At 20.7% G+C, this 18,260-nt stretch overlaps 6 protein-coding genes across 6 annotated transcripts; 4 read left to right on the forward strand and 2 right to left on the reverse strand.

Annotated features, from left to right (window-relative positions):
- Positions 1-210: 210 nt before the first annotated feature.
- On the forward strand, positions 211-1,524 carry PBANKA_0822400 (conserved Plasmodium protein, unknown function; the record flags this gene model as incomplete). The annotated part of the gene is made up of 1 exon (XM_034564394.1): positions 211-1,524. The coding sequence occupies one exon, from the start codon at positions 211-213 to the stop codon at positions 1,522-1,524; it is 1,314 nt and encodes a 437-aa protein (XP_034421196.1).
- A 1,302-nt stretch (positions 1,525-2,826) lies between these two features.
- On the forward strand, positions 2,827-7,805 carry PBANKA_0822500 (tetratricopeptide repeat protein, putative; the record flags this gene model as incomplete). The annotated part of the gene is made up of 2 exons (XM_034564395.1): positions 2,827-7,147; positions 7,270-7,805. 2 exons carry the CDS (start codon positions 2,827-2,829, stop codon positions 7,803-7,805), a joined length of 4,857 nt encoding a protein of 1,618 aa, XP_034421197.1.
- A 349-nt stretch (positions 7,806-8,154) lies between these two features.
- Positions 8,155-10,212, reverse strand: PBANKA_0822600 (conserved protein, unknown function; the record flags this gene model as incomplete). The annotated part of the gene is made up of 4 exons (XM_034564398.1): positions 8,155-8,365; positions 8,574-8,698; positions 8,943-10,027; positions 10,137-10,212. 4 exons carry the CDS (start codon positions 10,210-10,212, stop codon positions 8,155-8,157), a joined length of 1,497 nt encoding a protein of 498 aa, XP_034421198.1.
- Positions 10,213-10,675: 463 nt separating this feature from the next.
- PBANKA_0822700 (ribosome production factor 1, putative) lies at positions 10,676-12,032 on the reverse strand (the record flags this gene model as incomplete). The annotated part of the gene is made up of 3 exons (XM_034564399.1): positions 10,676-10,762; positions 10,925-11,003; positions 11,197-12,032. 3 exons carry the CDS (start codon positions 12,030-12,032, stop codon positions 10,676-10,678), a joined length of 1,002 nt encoding a protein of 333 aa, XP_034421199.1.
- Positions 12,033-13,306: 1,274 nt separating this feature from the next.
- PBANKA_0822800 (conserved Plasmodium protein, unknown function) lies at positions 13,307-13,969 on the forward strand (the record flags this gene model as incomplete). The annotated part of the gene is made up of 1 exon (XM_034564400.1): positions 13,307-13,969. The coding sequence occupies one exon, from the start codon at positions 13,307-13,309 to the stop codon at positions 13,967-13,969; it is 663 nt and encodes a 220-aa protein (XP_034421200.1).
- Positions 13,970-14,605: 636 nt separating this feature from the next.
- Positions 14,606-17,871, forward strand: PBANKA_0822900 (dynein intermediate chain, putative; the record flags this gene model as incomplete). Its single annotated transcript, XM_034564401.1, has 8 exons — positions 14,606-14,722; positions 14,885-15,024; positions 15,129-15,229; positions 15,381-15,456; positions 15,543-15,595; positions 15,767-15,837; positions 15,925-17,430; positions 17,542-17,871. The coding sequence occupies 8 exons, from the start codon at positions 14,606-14,608 to the stop codon at positions 17,869-17,871; spliced, it is 2,394 nt and encodes a 797-aa protein (XP_034421201.1).
- Positions 17,872-18,260: the final 389 nt, after the last annotated feature.

The raw sequence follows: 18,260 nt of genomic DNA on the forward strand, positions 1-18,260 counted from the left end.
ATTATTATTTTATTTTTTACCACATAAAATAAAAAATAAATAACTTTTAATTTTGTACCCTATTTTTTGTGTTGTTTTTTTTACTTTTTATATTTTACTTAAAAATAAAAAAGAATTTGTTATTTATTTAGAAATATGGAATAACCTCTTATTTGTACAGATAAAGCATTACACACACATTTATAGGAAAAATGAGATTTTGATTTAAGCATGACAAGGTTTTATAAGGATTATTTGGGGGGAAATTATTATTTTAGCAAAATATTTTCATACATAATATCATATATTTATAATAAAGATAATTTTTTTAAAAAACGAACAATTAAATATGATGTATTTAGTAATTACAAAAATAGTTTGCCCTTGAAAAAAAAAAGAAATATAAATGAAAACCAGAGAAAAAATATAGTTGTTCATTTTCCTACTAATGAAATTTGTTATTTTTATTATCACTATTTTTTATATATTTTATTACCACAATTTACCTTTTTAAATAATTATGAAAAAAAAAAAATAATTGACAACATTTATCTAATTAGTAATAACATAAACGATAGTGCAAAAAGTCACATATATAATAAAATAAAGGTGGAAAATTTTAACATAATTTTTTGTAGTAATATTTTACCACAAAAAAAATATGATTATATTAATAGTTTGACATTATTTTTGGAAAATCGATTTTTTCTAAACTTATATAATAAGGAAATACACCTCAATAATGAACAAAGGAATGATAACAAATACCAGTGTAATTCTAATATTAGACATAATGAAGAAAAAAAAATATATAAAAATAAATTATTTCCTCTAAAAAGGAAAAGAAATATTTGGAAAAATGGTAAAAATAACAATTTAATATTTTTCAATCCAAATGAAATAAACACATTTTGTAATAACTTTTTATATATTTCTTACATTTCTAATAATAGTTTTGAACAAAATAATATTGCATTTATTCGAAGAAAAAATATATTAAATCCATTTGTAAAATATAATACTATAATAGAAAACATTAATTCAAAAATACATTGGATAGATCACTATTCTTTTTATGAATTTTATTCCAAAGCATATCTTAGTTTTGTTAATTATAGAATATCCATACTTCAGAATATTGTGAATACACATTATGAGAAATTAAGAAAAAGTAAAAGTGAAAAAATATCCTTGAAAAAAAATAAGCATACAAACACATTACGCTTTTTTTTAAAATACAAAAATCTTTTATTAGATTCGAACATATTTTTTAATTTTTCTAAACAAATAATATATTTAGATTTCAAGGATGGTGTTAGTTTATATATAAAATATTTGGAGGGAATTGAAGCAGCTTCTGTATTTCCAAAAAAGCAAAATCGTATATCTTTATCAATCCCGATAAATAACATATATAGATATAATAAAAAAATGATAATTAAAGAAATGGAAAAATATATTAATATACACATATGGAATAATAACCAAAAATTGTTATTTTATTCAAGATTAAAGAATATTAAATTTCGAAAATTTTACAATTAATATTTATTTTTTAAATTGCACATTTTTATACATTTTTTAATCTGTTTATTTATCAAATATAATATGCATATAAACACAATGAATTGTTTTTTGCATTATATAATGTTCAAACATAAATAAGAACACAATTTTGTTACGCTATTTTTAAATTAAACATGATTTCCTTTTTTATACCATTTTGAAGATACGCACTTTTATATGATTCTAAAACATTTTCAAAACTCAAAACATATTATAAATATATATATTCAAACAAACTTTGTAATAATGCATGGTATTTACCACTTTGCTATTGTGATTGAAATATATATGATTATATCTATATGATGGGGAATGTGGAAACTTCAGATAGTTAATAATTTTTTTTTAAAACTTATAATTTTTATTATCATTTAAAATAATTTTTAAATATAAATATGAATATAAATGATTAATGTATATTTTTTAGAATTTATTTTTTCCTGGATATATAAAATGCATATATAGTGGCATAATTGTTATCGTTTGATTTTACCACTCCAAATGATAGATATGCTATTTGATTGTTTTTTGTATTTTTTATACTTTTTCAATTTTTCTTTACTTTATTTAAAAAAAAATAATTAATAAAGTGTTAAATATATTTTATTCTATTGCATATATTATCATAAAATGAAATTAAAATTTTTTTTACATAAATAATTAAGTATAGAGAATATGTAACTATTATTGCTGTTATATTGTTAGCGTTTTTTTTTAATGTGGTATAATATTATTTTTATATTATTATTATTTATTTTTGAACTTTTATAAGCCTATTTTTATAGATATTGTTAATATAAAGCTTTGTTAAGTACCTCCTTATGAATTTTTTAACATTTTTAATTGTGATAAATTATTCATCATATATTTTTAATAAAATGAGAGATATATAAAATAATATGAAAAGAATAGGCATTTCTTTTTACTATATTATTATTGAAAAAAGAAAGAAAAAAGAAAACAATCCAAACAAACTACGCTCTAAAGAGATGCAAAAGGAGGGAAAATTCGGAAATAGCATGGATATATAATTATAAATAATAAATAAATATATATATACATATAAATATTCATGTATGTGCTCATTCCAAATGCCTTATGCATAATTGTCACTTTCTATTAACTTTATCATGACATTTTGAATTGCCACATAAAAAAAGTTAAATAAGGAGATTGATGGAAAAAGTATTTCAAATAATTCCCCATATCATATAAACTGATAAATGTACATAATTAATATACGCATTATTATGTCTATTTTATTTGAAAATAAACTAAAAAATGATATACATAAATAATGAGGATAAAATAATTAGGATAAAAGAAAGTGAAATAAATGATGAAAATTATGGGGTAATTACAAATGTTTTAAAAAATTATAATGCAAATATAAATAGTTGGATTGATATATGTGTCGCATTTTACAATAAAAACAATTACAAATTATTCTTGGATTTAATAAAAGAAGGTGATAAATTTTTTTGTAATAATAAAGAAGCGAACACAAAATTAAATATATTGCTATTATTATATAACTCTGAAAAAATAATAAATGCTAAAAATCTGAATGAAGAAAATGAGTTAAAAATTAAATTAGAAAATTTAATAAATCATATTGAAAAAAATAAAAAAGTAAATAATACACAAGAACACGATAATAACAATATAGAACAAGAAAAATGTGAATATAATGAAAAAGAAAAAGATGATTATTTGTCTCATTATTTAACTAAAGGAATATATAATTTTAATATATATTTATATTTAATAAATAAATATGATAATAAATTTCTTAAAAAATGCTCTTTCCCAGATTCTATACAAATAAACCCTAATGATACGCAACATAATAAAAGTAGTTTTTTAGCCGATAAATTAACTAATGAATATATTAACCCATTAAATTATTTAATTGATAGTATAAACATATTTAAATATTTAATACAAAAAAATAATTATGATTTTATTTCTTCGATTTATTTATCTTTTGCTCTATGTTTAATATATAAGCTAGATCATTGTATAGAATTTTCATCTCATGTGTTATTAAAAATTATCCATTTTGAAATATTTTTAAATAAAACATTGGAAAATTATAGAAAGGAATACACCAATTTTGTGAACCAATATATTCAAGATGAAAACGCAAATAATTTTAACCCAGAAAAAGAACAAAAAGGATGGTTTTCAAAATTTGTTAGAAATAAAAATACACCTATTTCCTCAATGTCGTCAAATAAAAAAACACAGGATATTGGAAATACAAAGGAATATTTACAAAAATGCATAAAATATAAAAATTTATTAAACTTATTAAAAATATTTAAATCAATAATAAAATGCATAATTGGAATTTGTTATATGAAAAAAAAAAATTTCAATATAGCTTCATATTGTTTTACAACATCATTACAATTATACAGTTTTTGCCCATCTTATTTGTTAAATTCATGGTTATTATTAACAAATTATATAAATAAAATTGTACAGAATAATAGTTTCATTAATATAAAAGACAAATTAAACTTTTTATCAAATTATTATTCTCCACAAAATAATCCTTATAATGACTATGTGGAATATTTAAAAAAATTAAATAAAAAAAAAAAATTAAAAAATGGCTGTTTAAATTTTGAAAATTATGTACAATGTGAAAACATAAATGAAAACAAATGTAGAATATTTTTTGATAATAGGCAAATTGATTTTCAAAAAGGGAATGTAAATACTAAGGTTAATGAAAATGATGTTATTCTATCGCAAGTTTTTAGTATTAATGGAAATAAAAAAGAGGAATATACACCCCCAGAGATAAAACAAAATTACAAAAAAGAAAAGTGTGTGCAAAAAAAATTCAACAAATGGAAAGAATATACAATATCTAGTACTGTAAATAATTTAAGTAGTATACATGTAAAAGATATAATAAATTTAACATTATTTTATTATTTGAATTATATTAAGGTAGTAATTATATTTTATTCCAAAATAGATAAAAATATATGGGATTGTGAAGAAAATTATGATATTAATAAAAATGATATTTATGAATATGATGAAATAATAGATCCAATTGATAATACAAATAAAGAATGTATAAAAAATAAATTTACACAAGTATTTTTAAATAATAATATGATTTCAATGTATTTAGATTTATGTGAATTTTGGCTAGCTCAAGGAAATAAAAAAGCTATTATTTTATTAAAAATAATAAAAGAAAAAATAAATTTTAATTATGTAAATACAAAACAGCTAAGTAGGTATTATTTACTTATTGGTATTTATTTTCATATAATAAAAAATATGAAAAGAGCATTAAAATATTATCGTAAAAGTTTTATTATTTATAAGAATTATTTAAATTTATATTATTATACTCTTTCGTATATATATTTAAAAAAATACAATAAAGCTAAAAAATATATATTATATGCTTATAATAAGTATAAAAATGTATATTTTATAAAATTATATGCATATTTTTATATCCACACAGCCAACATTTATTTAAACTATAATGTTATTATTAATAAACAAAATGATACAAGTTTAAAAGATAGCAATCCTCTCCTGGAAAAAGGAGGGAGTATAATGGATGGAGTATATCAGAATAAACCTTTTGTAGATGATTCACATATATATAGCAAATTTATAAAAAGTGACATATATAATGAAAACATAAAAACAACAGTAAAAATGCTAGAAGATATATTGAATATTCTAAATAAATATAACAATTTATTTATTAGTGATATAGACATAACTTTAATGAAAGCCAAAATTTATGAACTATTATTAACAAAATATAATGATGAAAATATGAAAACTTATTTTAATTTATTAGACGAAATTCCGGATATTAAAAATTTTTTTTTCAAAAAAAATAAAACATATAAAATATCTTATGAATTAATTAATAATTATATCGTTGCATTATTTTATTGTGGTTATAAAGAAAAAAGTCTAGAGTTAATGGAATTATTAAAAAGGGAAATATTTTTTAAAATAAAAAAATTCTATACATATTATGTGTATGTTTTTTGCAAAGATGATTTGAATTGTATCACCTCCTCAAATTTGATGTCCAATAACAAAAACGCACACAAAAAAAGGAGTAAAATAGACAAATACTGGAATAAAATTACAGAAAATGAAAAGTTAAGACATCATTCTGGATATAGCATTAACAAAAATAGGAGAATATGTATCGAAGAAGAAAATGAAAATAAGCAAAATGATGATATACTTATTGAGAGTGTCACTACAAAATATAAAAATGATAAGGATGGTGGTATATCAAATGGGATGATGAAATATTTGGAAAAAAGAAAAATTGTTGAGGAAAATAAAATAAAGTTGAAATACATTAAAAAGATTCTAAAATGGGAAAGGGTATATAAAATAAGGGAAAATTTGTTAAATAACATGGGATTTATTAATAGAATCTGTCAAAATAGTACATGTGTTAACAATACTAGTAAAATAAATGTATACGAGAAACAATCGAAAAAAGAAAGGTGTCGAAATATAATTAATTATTTAAAAAAAATATACATCACTATAAATTTCAACACTTCTGTACTGTTGGAATATAATGGATACTCTTATATATCAACAAGTATTTATAAGATATTTACAAAAATATATGTAAATTATGAAAGCGCTTATATTAGACTTGCAAATATTTATATAAGGAATAAAAATTATGCAAAAGCTAAGGATCTAATAGCTAAAGGGTTAAAATATAATAATAATTCAGTCGAATTAAATTTATTAAAAGTGTATATACATATTAAAAGAAAGCACTATGATTATAGTATATATTTATTGGATAAATTTAAAAAAACAAAACAAAACAAAACAAATGATTTTAACAAAAATGAAAACGAAAAAGATGATCACCTTCAAAGCGAAAATTCTTCAACAGACATAATAATAAACACATATTTAGCTATAATTAAATTTCACAAAATAAAGGAATGTAAAAATAAATCAGAAAAAAATTATATATTAAATGAAATATATAATTTAATAAATATATTAACAGAAAATAATAAGAATAATTTTTTTATAGCGAATTTAATATCTGTGTTGTTAAGTATAAATAACAATTATGAAGTAGCATGCGAATCTTTTCAATGTTTAATAGATTCATATAAAAAATTATCATATTTTTATATTTCAAGTTTAAAAAATTTAGTTTTGCATATGTTTAATCATATTATTAGAAATAATAATATAATAAATAATAAATTATTTGTAAATAAGCTAAATTTATTTTTTAATTTAACTATCAAAAATGGAGTTAGCGATAAAAAAATATATTTATGTTATTCAAATTTTTTACATATATTAGATAGATATGAAGAATCTATAAATTTATTATATGAAGCTTATCAAAAATGGCCATATGATATATCCTTGTTAAATACCCTTATAATATGCATTGATTCGTGTGTTTCAAAATATTTAAGCTTAGATTATGTTGAATTAAAAAATATATTATTTATGAAAAATTTAATTTATTTTTCTTTTCACATAATATACACATTATTGCATTTCAAGCATTTCGCAATGAATTCGACACTCGTTTTATATGGTAAGTTTAGTGTATTTATTTATTTACATATATGTGTCTGTGGTTGTTAATATTCAAGACCACATTTTTTTTTATGCATTTATATTAATTTTCTTTTATTTATATGGTTAATTTTTCCACAGATAATAAATTTAACTATTACAAAGAAGAGGATTACATAATTGAAATAAAAAAGAAAGATTTAGAAAATATAGCAAGCCGAAAATATTTAATAATGGCTTATAAAAAATTTGAAGAAAAAATAATTCCTTATATCGAAAGCAGCCTACCAAGTATGTTAAAACAAAAAAAAATGCTGCATTTGAGAAAAATAAATATCCACAAAAAAATATATGAAGAAAAAAAAAGGAAACAAATGAACATAATGAATAAAACAAAACGTCAGGAATCTCTACATGAAGAATTATTAAAGGATGTAAATGACTTAAATTATCACCTGTCTGGTCAGGTAGAAAATAATAAAGAAGATGAAAATAATAAGCTAGCTAACATCGAATTTAACAATAATGAGCCTAACGTGGAAAAAAACTTAATGGAAAATGTTTCAAATGGCAAACAAGATTATAATGATGTCGAATCTCATAGTTCGTCTTCTGATAGCTCGTACTTATTTGAGGAAACAAAAACAAAAAAAAGAAAAATTATCATAGACAAATAATTCGAAAAAAACGAAATAAAAGGTGTAAATTTTGTGCATAATTTCGAAATTTTGACTTGGATAAAAAAAAGCTATTAATATAAATATTTGATTATACTTAAAAGGATAATAGGGAGGTAAAGGTTTGGAACTTAATTTTAATTTATAAATATTATACACAAAGGGAAATATTTATGAACAGTTCAGAAAAAAAAAGAAATAAAAAATTGTATATACATATTTGTAAAATTTATTAAACAAAATAAGAAAAATGCTAATAAAACAATATTTCGTTATTTAAGAAAAAAAAATAATTAATAAGAATATGCTATATGAGTTAAATAAATATATGCACATGCTTGTGTTTAGCTTAAAAAATGCTATCATAAACAAATAAACTTAACTGTAATTCATCATTTTTTAAGTCCAAATTATCAAATTTACAGAAATTATATGTATTTTGATAATATTCTTTTGATAAATATGTAAAAGGTCCTCGGGTTATTCCGTTGAGTGAAAAACATATATATTCATCTAGTGCGCCATAATTTTCCAATTGCTTTAACCCAACACTTACATATCTAATATATGTGTAAATGATAGAAGACAAAAAAATAAAAAATATGAACAAGTCATATAAATAACAATTAAATAAATAATTACCCAATACAAGAATATATACTATTGTGCCCAAAATGATACAATATCACGCAAGTAATATATATCAATATGAATGTTTGTGTATTATAAAAACAAATAGTATGTAGTATATACTGTTTTTGTGCTTACTTTTTTTTTGCGGATTTATGCCCGTCTAGCCAAATTTTTAATTTGAATGATTTTTTTCCTGCAAATGAAAAGGCGGAAGTAGTAAGTGGGATATTTCCCATTTCCCTATATCTCCAAAACAATTTCTACAACATAATAAAAAAAATAATATATATTTTTTTAATTAACTAATGAGAAGAAATAGAGAGAAATCTTTGTACGGGCTTATATTTTTATTTGTTGTGTAAATGTTTAAAATCGATGGAATATTTGTTCATGTATTTTTAAATAAATATATATGCATAAGTATACAATGAAATATATACTACATGCATCCTGCAAGTACCCCTACATGTTTAATAAAATTTTTTTTTTTTTTTTTTTTTGTACCTCTTTAACATTTCTAATAGTCCATACTACCTTGTAGTTGTGTATATGAAGAGAGTCAACTTTATTTATATTACTAACAGTAAATGCATCCGTTTTTTTTTTTTTTAAAGTGTAATTTTTATCAATATTTATGTATTGATATTTATTATTATTCATGTTAATATAATATTCTAAATAATGCATCATTTTTTTTTTATCATTGGAAATACCTTCAAATTTCTTTATATCATCTTCGTTTAAATAATCATATTTTATTTCATTTCCTACATTATTTTTATATTTATACATATAATAATATATTAAATTTAATATTTTTGATTTATTATATTTTTCTATATGATCTATTTGGAAAAAGTTATAAAAATTGTAAAAATTAAAAAGGGGTCTATTTACAAAAACATTTTTGAGGGTATCTTTTTTTAATATATATTTCTCTTTCAGTTGTTTATTTTCAACATATTCATGGACATTGTCTACTGGTATTTTTTTTTTATATGTAAATACTTTTCTATGATATTTTCCTATATGCATATTTTTTTTTAATTTTTTTTTTTTTTTTTTTTTTTGCTTTTCATCTTCCTTTAAATTACCATATTCTGTATTATCTTTACTTTCGTACCCCCTCATATTGTCATCTACATCTTTGTAGTTTTCTAACAAGTCACTGGAATTTTCGAATGTTTCATTTATATCAACTTTATCATTTGATTTGTTCCTTTTTTTTTGCTCGTTACATAATACTAGTTCCTCGGTATTAGTCATATTATCAATTTGATCGATTTTTGTTTTATTATCATTTTGACCAACCTTATCTACAAATATAGAGTTATCATTTGTTAGTTTGCTTTCAATATAATCAAAGACTGAGTATTTTTTGTCTTCATCAAATATATTTTCTTTTGTTTCTTCATTTCTTTTTTTCAATTTGTAAAATTTCAATAATTTTCTTCTCATCAATTTTTTATTAACTTTTTTTTTTCTTTTGTCATCCTTTTCATCACTATCTTTTTTTTTTTTTTTTTTTCTTCTTTTTCTTTCGCACATGGCTAGGTATACTTCTAACCATGGATTGATCTTTTTGTTTTCTAAAAATTAACCCAACTTGAAATGTTGTGTGTTTACTTTTTTTAATGGATTTATTGGAATTTTTTGTATAACTGTTATTTGTAAATATAGGAAAACTAGTACTTTTACCTTCAAAATAATAACATACACCCTTTTTCAAACAAATTAAGAAAAACAAAAGAACAAAACATCTCTTTAAATCCATTTATCTCTTTAATGTAAATATGTTACATTATTATTATTATCGTTTACTTATGGTTTTTCTTATAACTCTGACATTTTATCACATTTAAAGTCAGTGTGTTTCCTGCCTACTTATTTATAACATTTTATAAAATATTTTATACACAAATAATTTTTCGCATTTTTTATTTCAATAATTTTTTTATTGTATTTACCAATTTCTATGCTTAATTTTGATATTTTATTTCGTATCGTTTTTTTATTTAAACAGTTTTAGGGAAAAAAAATATTTAAAAAAAAATAAATATGTATAAAGCAATTACAAATTTTAAATACTGTTGACTTATGCTAAAAGGTTATTAATAATAAAAAACGAAAAACGAAAAACGAAAAACAAATTATTTTAAAATTAAAAATGATTTTAAATTAAAAAATAAAAATCACTATATATGTATAGTATAAAAATTCATTGTTAAAAAAAAACATTACAAATACATTCTTTTTCTATTAACTTTCATATCTGGCCTCAAAATAAATTCATACATTTTTTCCTTATCGTTAATTAATCCATCCTAAAAATAAAAAAAAAAGATACATTATAAATATGCAATTATTATAAAGCGCTACGAATGTGATATAATGATGATAGATCGTGAAACTAATTAAAAGTTTGCAGAAAAAGAAATTAGCATTAAAAAAATTTCAATAAAAATATAAACACAAAAAAAAAATACCTTGAGGCTAAGTAGTTGTAATGTAAATCCAGGTCCTATTTCATATAACGAACATTTCTTTTTGTTCACAAAATTATACCTAAATGGGTATTAAAAAAAAAATAAATAAAAATGTGTGTAACTTTATAACTATGGAAAAATGAAATAGTATAAAATTGAAAGAATATATATGTGTGTTAATCGTTTTGAATTATACAAAAATGCACACATTTTACTATAATATATTAAATGCATAAACTTAAAATTATTAAAATGAATTTTATAATACATACTTAAAATGCCTGAAAAAAATAAAATCTCTCTGATTATAAAAAACTACAACCTTTTGACCTTTATAGTTTGGAGTAAATGGTACAAGGGTATGTAACTGTCTTTTTATTCGTTCCCCAATAAAAGTATTAAAATTTGTTATATACACTTCAGGAGGCAATGTTGTTATTTCAATGTCTGTATTTTTTTTATGAGCATAAAAAATATTTGTTAAGGAATATTTAGATGTTGGACCATTAGGCAAAGTAGATATAAACATATATTTAGGATGTTTATCTATCCCTTCTTCTATTAATATAAATGTAGAAAAATTATTTTGTATAGCATTTTTAAATAAAAAATCTAGAGTATGATCTAATCGTGGTTCATAAAAAATATGAGGAAATGTTAATGTTAATTCTTTCATAAATAATATTGTATTTTTAGATGGTCTTTTTATTGATGTTATAATAATGTTTGGCTCTTTATTATTTTTAAAATAGTCACTAAATTCGTCTATATATTTTTCACTTAATAAAAAATTCTCATTTTCTGTATTAACTTTGCTTTCGTCAAATAATGCCAATTGTTCTATGCTTCTTGGGATTTTTTTTTCTACTGGAATGTTTAATGATTTTTTATTTTTTATATCTTCTTTTTTTTGTTTTCTTAAAATTAATTTTTTCAAATATGCTTTTCCCTTTAAAGCATTTTTCTTATTTTTATTTTTAACAGAAAATCGTGATATTTCATTATATTTATTTATATCAATTTTTTCAATTTCCCCAATTGTTAACTGTTTATCTTTGGTCATATATCTAAGTTTCTTTTTTTCCTTCTTATTTATTTTTCCCTTCATTATTACAATATTTAGAAGATGCAACCAATATATATATATACAAAATCAACAATTAATCAAAATAAAAAAATTCAGAAAAATATATGGTTTATGCAAAAACCACAACAACTTTTAAGATCGGAGGTTTTTTTTAGCAATTAACATAAACAACGTTGGTTCCTTCTATAATTTTTCTATACATATATTTACAAAATATTATAAAAAACAAAGGAAAAATAACTGTTTAATTTGCCATTACATTTAAAATAGTTTATGCCTTTTTATTTATTATATCATATATATTTTTTCTATGAGGAAATACTGTAAAAAAAAAAATATATAGCATGTTATATGCATAGCTGCACAAAAAAAATGATTTAATTTTTTTTTTTTATCTACTTTTAAATTAAATATAGTAGAACATCTTTTTTTTAAACAATATTTTTAATTTTAGTTGAGAAAATTAATTGAAAAGATGATAAAAAATAATAATAGAATAATTTTTTATTTATCTTGTTCCAAGTATTATAACATGATATATATATATGCACATTTATTATGTACATACCATAATATATATAAAAAAAAAAAAGAAAAAATTATTTTTGTTGCTTCAATTTATAAAAATTTGTATATTTTGGGTATATGATTATATAATATACGGAAAAAAATATAAATATAAATATAACTATATTATAAATAAGCATAAATTAATGTTAAAATGTAATTAAAAGGCTTATAAAACATAATCGTTGAATAAGCATATTTTTTATTTTTATGTTTAAACATCCTTGGAATAACATTAGTAAATAAGGAAGAATTTTTATATATAAATAATGACATGATCAATCTTAAAAAATTCAAATACTTATGTAAACATTATTTTTTAGAAGTATTAGGAAAAGATAAATATATAAGTGAAAATTTGATTTAAAAAAATATATAAGTAAAATATGCTATATCTTTAAAAACAGCTATCTAAAAATTTGAAAAACTGTTCAGAAAAAAAATTAAGTAAAACAGAATAACGCCTGTAGTAATACCAAATTTTAAGATTATAAAACATAGTAAAGTAAAAAAAGAAAAAATAAACAATTAATTTAGAAAAAAGTAGGAATATAAATAAAAATAAACCAATAATATTATATTATCCAAATATACAGAAAATTATTTCACAACAAAATTTTATATAATTGTGTGGTAATATAGCTCGCTCTATAAGTTGTCCATTTTTCCACCTTATTTTGTAGGAATAAAAAATATTAACATAGACATATTAACAGACTAAGATAAAAATGTTGAACTTAACTAGTTTGCTCATAAAAAAAAAACCTAATGCAGTGGATGAAATAAATTCAGCAGATAAAGCTAATAAGGAAAATGGGGAAAACAATATAATTGATAATAATGATAGTGTGAAAATAAAGCTTATAAATATGAAGGATTATAAAACTAAAAAACTTTTAGATGAACGCAAAAATGTTAAAGCATGGGCTCCTAGTACTAATAATAAAAAAAGTAACAAAAGTGAAAAAAAAAAAGAGAAACAAAAAGATAAGCTAACTGATGAAAACAAAAAAAATGACGAAAAAAAGGAACCCGCTAAAAAAATATTTGTACCATCTATAATTAAACAAAAAGCAGTTGTAAAGAAAGAAAACGAAAAGGAAGAATTATTTCCTAATTTACTTCAAGCTAAAAAAACAGCTAAAATTGAAAAAGAAGAAAAAAAAAATGCCCCTCAAAAAAAAAAAAAAAAAGAAAAAGCTAGTAATAAAACAAAAGAAGAAGAAAATCAATTCCCACCCATCGAAGAAATAAAAAAAATTAACTTTAACATTTTTGATGTCGTCGATATAAAAAATGAATACGAGCGTATTGTTAGAGATATTGATAAAGTTGCACTTAAATATAAAAATAAAAAAAAATTTGATAATACTATGATTTTATGTAATTAAAACTTATTCTATTTTTGTGTGCACAGCAAGAAAATTATGAACAATTCATATATAAATATATATTTTAGACTAAATAAGACTATAATTATGTATTTCATTTGATATATTATTTAATTATATGTCATTATTTTGTTTTGTTTAATGTACTATATAGTAATATATTTTTTTAATTTGCGTATTCCTTTCTTATTTTTCATATTTTCATTTATTTATTATCACTTATTTTTTCACTTCAAACTACTTTTTATATATCCTTTTAAATTTTAATTTTTTTTTACCCTTCAAATTTTGTGTGTATATAATATTCGGCCATACAAATATTATGCACATTAATGATTGCATATATACATTGGAATTATAAATTCAATATTTAAAAAAAGACATATTCCTTTTCTTTGAAAAATACTAATTGAGATTGATTAAATTTTAATTGTATTTTCATAAGCATTTATTTTATATGCTTATATAGACAAATATATAATAAAAATAGATAGAAAATAGAAAGAGCAAAATAAAGAGATAATAAAACACGCTACGATAGAAGTATAATATGCAAAAAAGTACACAAAACGAGCTATTTTCATTATCTATGAAACTTAATAAATATTACTTTGTTTAAAAAATATAAAAAAAACGATGAAATCAAATTTGTTAGAAAAAAAAAAAAAAAAAATACAAGGGTTAAGTGAAATAAAGGGTGATGAATCCAAAGCCACAGAAAGCAGTGAAAAAAAAGTGGGCGCTCTAAATGATGTATGCATAAAACATTTAAAACACAAATATATATATATATATGCTGGTATATACTATATTGGCATGTCAGTAATTTTTTGTTCGCTCTTTATCTATGTGGATAAGTTTAAAATGGATAAAAAAATAGACACATATTTACTTCTTTCTCATTTTATAAATTAGAAAAATGACACAGTTACAAGGCTTTTATTCCCTAAAAACCCAAGAGCATTCAAAAATTTAGTTGAGTTTTCCTTCCAAAATGAGAAATTTGTCCCCATTGACAATATTGACCATACCATATTTCATTTGGATATTAAATCGTAGCTTAAAATCTGAAAAAAATTATTTTTCTTACTCTTTGTTTATTTATTTGTCGCTGCTTCTTCTTCATTATGCTTGCTATTTTTTAAATTAATATTACTAGCCATATAGTACTCAAAGAAAGTGAAGAAGGGAAAAGACAAATAGAACTAATAAGAAATAAGATTAAAAATTCAAATACATTTACAATACTAAAAGACAATGGTAAATTATTTCCTTCTACAATGTGATATCAAAGCGAATTTTTTATAACCATATTTTTTTGTATCCTTTTCATTTATTTACAAATAATTCAAACACAACATTTACACAATTGTTCATATATATATACATTTTTTTTATTTCCTCAATACAGATTGTATATACCACAAACCACAAAATTGTTTCGATTATATTGATAGATATACCCAAACTGTTCCAATATCATTTAAGTTTGTAATTTATCATATGTCATAAAAGTTATTTAAATAAAGTGAAAAAAAAAATAGCTAGCTAAAATTTACAATTTTTTTTTAAGGGATGCATCAACTAAAACGGAACCTCAAAAAATAAATGAGATATGTGACACTGGTTAGTTTAGAACAAACGAATTATAAAAGAATAAATTATTTTCTCTATATACATATATTTACTCATGAAATTAAACATATTTTGTTAAAATTAATATGTTTTATATCATCAATATTTGTTTATTTGTGCTATTTATTATTTTTTTTTCTTTTCGCATATTTATTTTTATAGCTTGCCAATCGATAATTTACGACGCTTATCTGGAAGAATTTCAACGGCTATCTAATGAAAAAAACAAAGCGGTAAGAAATAAAATGAATATTCACCCGAAAAAAACACAAATAAATGATATGCACAGACATGTGAACACATGCTGGGGCTATTTGTAGGGGATGGAATCATATAATGATAAAAAGGAAAATGTAGAAAATGAGAAAAAGAACAAGTTCAATAGTGAAATAAGTTTTGAAGCATGCAGAGGAGAAGAAATAAAACTTGATGAAAGTTCAACAAACTATTCAGATAATGATGAAATAGAAGGAGCTATTTTTTATTCAAGCAGCGAAAGTGAGAATAATTCATTTATTAGTAATGAATATGATTATAACGATAATATAAAATGTAGTAGTCAGGATAAAAGTGATGAAACCTATGAAACGGAACACGAAGAAAAAGAAGGTGAATTAACTGATAAAGACGAAAATGAAATAGATGAAAATGGTAATATTGAAGAAGGAAAAGATGGTATAAATGATAATTCAAAGGATATGATATCTAAAAATAATGTACAAATTGATAAGGATGGAGAATGTGAAAAAAAAACAGATAACCAATTTTATATAGATAATAAAAAAAAAAAAAATATATATATAAAAAAAAAAATAGAAGAACCTTCAAATGGAAAACATGATCTATATTTTATCAATTATAAAGATTTAAATGAAAAAATACACAAAGACCTAAATTTTATTTATTGTGATAATAAAGTAAAAAAAAGTGATAATAAAATAATATACAAAAAAAGGTTTTTAAAAACATTAAAAATAATGGATAGAATATATAATAAAAATAATGAAGAAGACATATATTTATGCTATAAAAATAAAAATAATAAAAATATTTTAACAAGATTATGGGCATTTACATTAAATTCATATCAATTTACAGTCACTGATATAAAATTTCATCCGTTTTATGAAGATCTATTTGCTATATCATTTAAAAGTAATGATATAAAAACAAATATGGGAATATTATGCTGTTTTACATTTAAAAATACAAAAAATCCTGAACATATAATAAAAACGAATTTTCATATATATTCTATAGAATGGTCGAACACAAATAATTCAATAATAATTATTGGTTTGTCTAATGGGAGCATATGCATATATGATTTAAATAAAAAAAAAAATGAAAGATTAATATTTGAAAGTAATTTAAAAAATATATATAATAGAGATATTATTTCTCAAATTTATTTTCATAAGCAAAATAAAACATTCTATTCTGTCTCATATGATGGAAATATATATTATTGGAAATATAATAGCAAATTTACAACTGGAGAAAAATTATTAACATTAAAAAAAAATATAAACGATTTTGATGGTGCATTAAATACTACGCACGCACAGTCTATTACATGTATCGACTTTAATCCGTTTAAAACAAATATGTTTTTAATAGGAACAAATAATGGAACTATTTATTTATATTCTTCTGCATATTCTGATAATTATTTAACACTTTATAATGAGCATACCATGTCCATTAATTGTATTTCTTATAATAAATTTAAGAAAAATATTTTTATTTCATCATCTTATGATTGGACAATCCGAATTTGGGACCAAAATCAGACCACGTCTTTAATTGTATTTGACACAAAAGAGGTAATTATGAAAAATGAGAAAAAATCGACAAATTAATAATACTCACCTTGGATATGCTTATTTTTTTTCATTTCAATGTTTCATAAAATAAATTAATTTTTTTATTTTTAGTGTATATATGATGTCAAATGGTCCCCCTTTTTATCAACATGTTTTTTTGTAATTAGCTCAAATAATTGTGGACATCTTCATATTTATGATTTAAGTATTGATATTAATAAAGCAGTAGCTAGCGAAATTATTACAAAAAAAAAAAAATTAAGAAAATTATCTGTTAATAATTTTAATGAAGTTATATTAATAGGAGAAGAGAATGGAGTTGTATACACATATAAAGTGTCTTATAACTTTAATCAAACATATATGGATTATTTAAAAGGAAAAATTAGCTATTCTTTTCAAAATGAACTTATGGACATATTTTTAGGGAAAGTGAAATGATGGCCTACTATAATACTTTTTCCCCTTTCACGGATTACGAGAAATTTTACTACTGTTTTTATTTTTTTTTTTCTAAAATTTGTTAATTACTGTTTATTATTACAAAACAGCGATACAAATTTTGAGAAGAAAAAAAGAACGTTTTCAAATTCCTTTTTGGTTGTGTGAAGAATATGAAGTGATCTCTATTTCTCTTTATATATATGCTATATTTATATATTTACATGGTCATTTATTTTTCATTTCACACTTTTTAAAGGTGAAATTTTTTTTTATTTTACAAAATCATAAAAAAATTAAGCAATAGTAACGATAGGGAAATAAATATATGAAATAATCGGTAACATAAAATGTCTAACTTTTATAGTCTTTCTCTTTTACCGTTTGAA

Source organism: Plasmodium berghei (genome assembly GCF_900002375.2).
Source record: "Plasmodium berghei ANKA genome assembly, chromosome: 8".
NCBI classification, from domain to species: domain Eukaryota; phylum Apicomplexa; class Aconoidasida; order Haemosporida; family Plasmodiidae; genus Plasmodium; species Plasmodium berghei.